The 5,238-nt window shown below is 55.5% G+C and overlaps 1 protein-coding gene across 1 annotated transcript; it reads left to right on the plus strand.

The window, feature by feature from the left end:
- Positions 1-811: 811 nt before the first annotated feature.
- Positions 812-4,987, plus strand: CST3 (cystatin C). Its single transcript, XM_053574711.1, has 3 exons — positions 812-1,189; positions 3,590-3,703; positions 4,636-4,987. Exons 1-3 carry the CDS (start codon positions 944-946, stop codon positions 4,717-4,719), a joined length of 444 nt encoding a protein of 147 aa, XP_053430686.1. The 5' UTR covers positions 812-943; the 3' UTR covers positions 4,720-4,987.
- The last annotated feature ends 251 nt before the right edge of the window (positions 4,988-5,238 follow it).

The following is a 5,238-nucleotide window of genomic DNA, read 5'->3' on the forward strand; positions in this document are numbered from 1 at the left end:
TGTTCCCAGGCCTAGGAAACTTACATGAAATTGACTAGGTCTGGGAAATAGGGTGGTTCCCAGTTTAGCCTCAAGTGCCAGGGAGGGAGACAGAGGCCAAGGCGGGAGACACCAGGGCCTCCCTGACCTGGCAACCTGGAGGTGTTTCACTCTGCAGTTGTCCGGCCCGTCTGGCCACTGGAGCCTCCCGCGCCCCCTCTCACTAGCTGGTTCCTCTGTCCCTACTGCCGCACCAAGGCAGGTCTTACCCTCAGCTCCAGCAAGCTGGCTATCAAAAGGTTTGTTTAACGAATAACATTGAGTTGTGAAAAAGGAACCTTTTAAACCTTTAAAAATAAAAGTTAATTCCGCTACGTCTGGCAAAATAGTTCCCCAGATCAGAACGTGGTCTAGAGTTTGCCTCTGAAATAACGCCCAGCTTTGAGGATCCCCACACGCGCTCCAGACCTCCCAAGACCTCCACAGGCCAAGACTTCTTTTTCCTTCTTTTCTAAAAAAACAGTTTGGAGGTCACATATTTTCAGAGCCCAGAGAGCATCGAACTCTTCCCCATACCAGGGGAACCCAAGCTTGGAAGGAAGGACAGGCCTGGGGAGAGACACGGGGCAAGGGGACCGAAGCGCCATAAAGAAAAGGGACTAGAGAGGACCGGAGGGGGCGGCGGTAGGAGGAAGGCCGACTGGCCGAGCTGGGAGAACCTAAGGGAAGCCGGCGCAGGCGTGGGAGGGAGCAGGAGGGAGGGTCCGGAGTGCGGAGGCCACACGGCCCACCGGGGCCGGGCCGGACAGGAGGAGGAGGTGCAGAGGGGTCCGGAAGGGGCAGGGCGGCCGAGTGAGATAAAATGGACGCGCCTGGGCTGGGGAGGGGGTGAGGCTTGTGGCCATTGGCTCTTGCCAGTCTTTCTTCAGCAGCTCTGGTCTCACGCTCTGCGTCCGAACTGACCATGGCTGGTTCCCCGCGAGCCGCGCTGCTCCTGCTGGCCGCGCTGGCCGTGGCCCTGGCCGTGAGCTCCGCGACCAGCGCTAGCTCCGGCCCGCGGAAGCAGCGCTTGCTGGGCGGCTTCATGGACGCCGACGTCAACGAGGAGGATGTGCAGCACGCGCTGGACTTTGCTGTGAGCGAGTACAACAAGGCGAGCAACGACAGGTACCACAGCCGCGCGCTGCAGGTGGTGCGCGCCCGCAAGCAGGTGCGTGTGGCAGCGACCCCGGGCCCGGAGTCTGAGGGGCCACCCCGCGCGCGCCCCAGTCCCTGCCGCCCTGCAGCTCCCCGACCTGGCGCCCCTCGCGGCCGCGCCCAAGCGCGTCACCCAGACAGTTTCCCAAGTCTCTTCAGTCCCGCAGCCCTTGGCGTGCATGTCACCGGGATGCCTTGATTCCTGCCTGGCCAAAACCCGGCCTTGCAGTCCGGATCTGCGCCTGGTGCCTCAAATCTGCTTGCAGACGCCAGGGTCAGGGTTAGGCTGCTAACTGAATACCCACGCGGGGCGGGAAAACAGAACCCCTCACCGGGCTGCCCTCCAGGCTCTGCCATTAAATAATTTTTCAAACACTTTTTTTTCTTTTAACTTTTTATTCTGACATAATTTCAGACTTACAGAGCCGGTTGTAAAACTAGTACAAAGCATGGCTGTAGACCTGTCATGCACCTCCCTCATGGAATCATTTTGCCATACTGACTTAACCCACTTTACTCTCTGTATGCCTGTATAGCTGGTGTGTGCGTGCACTGTGTATGCATTTGTTTTTCTGAACCTCTTGAGAAAAAGTACTTCATTGTATATAGTAGACCCGCCATAGTTGACCGCCTTAAGCTGACCTAGTTTTCATAGACCAGACATGTACCACATGTAAGTATCAGTCGGGTAGTAGTTCCTTATACTGATCAGTTTGTTATATATAGCCCCTTGGGTGATCAACTTACAGATCCTAAAAACAAGGGCATTCGCTCACATAATCACGATTCAGTCTTGAAAATCAGTAATCAACACTGATATAGACCATTGTCTTCTGCACAGAGGTACTCAGATTTTGCTGGCTGTCCCACTGATAGCCTTTATACGTGGGTACACTACCAGGCCATGCATGGCAGCCGTCTCCTTAGTCTCCTTTAACCTGTAAAAACCCTCACGTGGCAACAGCTGATCTGTTCCTAGTATCCAGCCCTTTGTGGTATAGAGACTGTTGTTGTCCCCTCAAGGTTGGATTCGGATCATAATGTGCACACAGAGGACACAGGTCCTCCTCTCTGAGTGCCCTCAACAGGTGCCACTCGGGGAACTTGGGCTCCTAGTCCTGAAGGGTCAGGCTTCCCTTAAAAGTCTCAGTCCTATGAGCAGCCCCTAGGGCGAGCACCATTAACCCTGAGCTCCCTCACACCACCCACAGCCACTGGCACGTCAGTACCTGCTGGGGTACAGAGGCTGTCACCTAAGCCCCACCCAATCCCAGCCTGGGTGCAGTGAGACTAGCAGAGGAAGAGGGCAGTCAGCGGACAGGAGGGGTCTTAGGGCAGCTGGGCTCAAGCTTGCCCTGCGCCACTGCACAGCAGCCAGCAGTGACACCACAGCACCGTATGGCAGCACCCCAGGGTGTAGAGCTCTTCCTCCTGCCCCTGAATATCTGAAAAGTCCAGGTCAGCCTGTCTCTCCCTCTGCAGCCCTCAACTGCTGCCCTCTCTCTTGGACAGGGCAAGGTGGGTCCACCTGCACCACTGGAGGGAGGGTCTGACTTGCCGTGAAGCTCAGGTGCTATAGATCATTGGTCCTGTGAGCCACCTCCATTGGCCCTATGGTCGTGGTTCTGTGGGGCAAGATCTAGAACCCTGGTCACAGGATCCCTTATCCCATGCTTCTCCACAGTCCTGACATAGCGTGTCTAAGGGATGCCTTGTGCAGGGAAAGGGGACACTTCTGTAGCCAAATGTAAGCCACGCAGGTGTGTTACACACTTGAGAAGTATCAGTACTAAAAGCACATTTAAACAGAAGCATCCAAGAGCAGTCTCTTATTGGCGCAAAACCTCCATGTGTGAAGCATCTCATTTCCTACTGTTAAATCAGGAAACAAATCTGGGGGAAATAGAAGAAATAAGATTCTGTGGGGCTGTGCACTAGTGGCTAGAAGTTGCTGAATCTGCGACATCAGGAGACAGCCTTCCTAGAATGACCAGCACTCCCTGCCCTGGGCCACAATTGGCAGGAGGTGCTGGATCCTGCTCAGACACGCAGCCTTCCCTTGTAGACCTTGCCCTGTGCTTCTGGTGCAGGGACTGTGTTTATTTGCCCCCCACCCCCACCCACCAGGCTGACTGCCCACAGCCTGTGTACCACAGCTGTGTCTGCCATTCCTGGATGCAGTGAGAGGGGTAAGTTTCTACCTTCCATCTTTATTTTCTTCTCCTACTTGGGTGCATTGCTCAGAGAAAGCCAGTTACAAGGGATTGCCTGGGCCACAGTCCCCTGATGTCCAGGAGAGGGGGAGTGACAGTGCAACAGCTCAGGAACACGCAGTAACGCATTATCACTGAACCGCCTGTGTGTGACACTGGTGGGCTGTGCTGCAGGTGAACCTTTTCTTGCACACGTGTAGCTCGTGTCTGGGATGAACTACTTCTTGGAAGTGGAAATTGGCCGGACCACATGTACCAAGTCCCAGCCCAAGTTGGACGTCTGTCCTTTCCATGAGCAGCCATATCTGAAGAGGGTATGTGCCTGGTGTGGGTCAGGGGCAGTGATGCACTGCAGGGGGGAGGTGTGCATTCCCGTGAGCATGTGTTCAGGTGGGGGTGTGGAGGGGCATGTGTGTATGAGTTTTGCGTGCACAGGGAGTGTGGGAAGTGCATACATGTCCATGTGCACATCTTGGGGGTGTGGTCATGTGTGAGATATGCATAGATACCTGTTGGTGAGGGTACAGATGAGTTTACACAGACATGCACCTGTGTGCATATGGAGGGTGTGGGGTGGGTATGAGCACATGACTGATTTGAATGACTAAGAGGCTATAGCTGGGGAGTTGGGGTGCTAAGAGTACAACCCTGCTCACCGAAGGTGTTATGGGGTGTTGCCTGCTGCACTGGGGAAGGAGAAGGCCTCTGTCCAGTGCCAGCCTTGGCCACCTGCCCATGGCCATAGTCACACTGAGCAGATTAGAGGTAATTAGAGGCCTGTAAGCAGCCCAAGCCCTCCAAGCTGCCCCTGCTCACCCACCTCCAGCCTCTCCAAGGGCCTGGCTGGTTTTTGTAAGGTCTCTGCTCTGGAGAAAGCTTCCCCTTGTCACCCTCCCCAAGCCCCAGATCCTCTGCTGGGGCCTTCTCTCTGGGCCTTCTGAGTGCTGGCCCAGGAGCTAGAAGTAGAGGGAGCTTGGAGGAAGGAGCCGCCTACCTCTGGCCCTGCCAGAGCTGTGCTAAAGGAGGACGGTGGCATCCTTGGGCCAGGTAGCGGACACAGTGCCCTAGGAGCCCTGGTAGGGCCTATGCAGTCACTGCACAGGTGGGTTGGGTGTCCTGGGACTCCTTGGGGGGTGGGTGGGGGCCGAGTATCTCGCCCCAAGCTCCCTCATACCACCCTGAGACCCTGTGGTTAGGCATCTTCCCTCTTAGCTATAACCTCATTAATTATTCTTTCCTTTCACAGAAAGTGCTCTGCTCTTTCGAGATCTACAGTGTTCCCTGGCAGAGCAAAATGACCATGACAAAGTACAGTTGTCAGAACGCCTAGGGGTCTGGCTGTGCTGATCACCTCTTCCCCACGTCCTGTACGGCCTGCTGGTGTCCTGTCCTGGGATGGAGCCCTTCCCTCCCCCAACAGGTCTCCCTGTGCACCACCTCTGGGCAGCAGTTAGAGGAGGCTCCCACCACCACCACCACCTGCACAGGTCTCCCTGTGCACCCACTCCAGGAGGCAGGTAGAGGAGGCTTCCCTACACATGACTCAAATTTGGTGCACACACTCACTCTCACTTGCTTCAATAAAAAGTAGCAATGGCTCCTTCTTGAATTGGTGGCTGTCTTGGGGATGTGCACATGAGAAGGGTTTCAGCAGTCTCTTTCTGGATAGCTCCAAGTCCTCCTGGTTCTAGACAGCAGACCAGCACCTAAGCAAACTGGGCCACAGCATGCCACTTGGGGCTGAGTGGCCACTTTGGGGGTACCTAAGTCTTGGATCAGGTATAAGAGCTGTGAGGAACTGGGAGCCCAGGCATCAGCTGTGGCAGCTCTTCGTGAGGAGTCCATAGAG

This window comes from Nycticebus coucang, chromosome 21, assembly GCF_027406575.1.
Source record: "Nycticebus coucang isolate mNycCou1 chromosome 21, mNycCou1.pri, whole genome shotgun sequence".
Lineage (NCBI taxonomy): Eukaryota > Metazoa > Chordata > Mammalia > Primates > Lorisidae > Nycticebus > Nycticebus coucang.

Excerpts from the sequence above, each read along its gene's own strand:
- CST3 (XM_053574711.1), top strand. The coding sequence starts at position 944 with ATGGCTGGTTCCCCGCGAGCCGCGCTGCTCCTGCTGGCCGCGCTGGCC. Across the intron at positions 1,190-3,589 it reads TGGTGCGCGCCCGCAAGCAG|CTCGTGTCTGGGATGAACTA; the intron begins GTGCGTGTGGCA and ends GCACACGTGTAG. Across the intron at positions 3,704-4,635 it reads AGCAGCCATATCTGAAGAGG|AAAGTGCTCTGCTCTTTCGA; the intron begins GTATGTGCCTGG and ends TTCCTTTCACAG.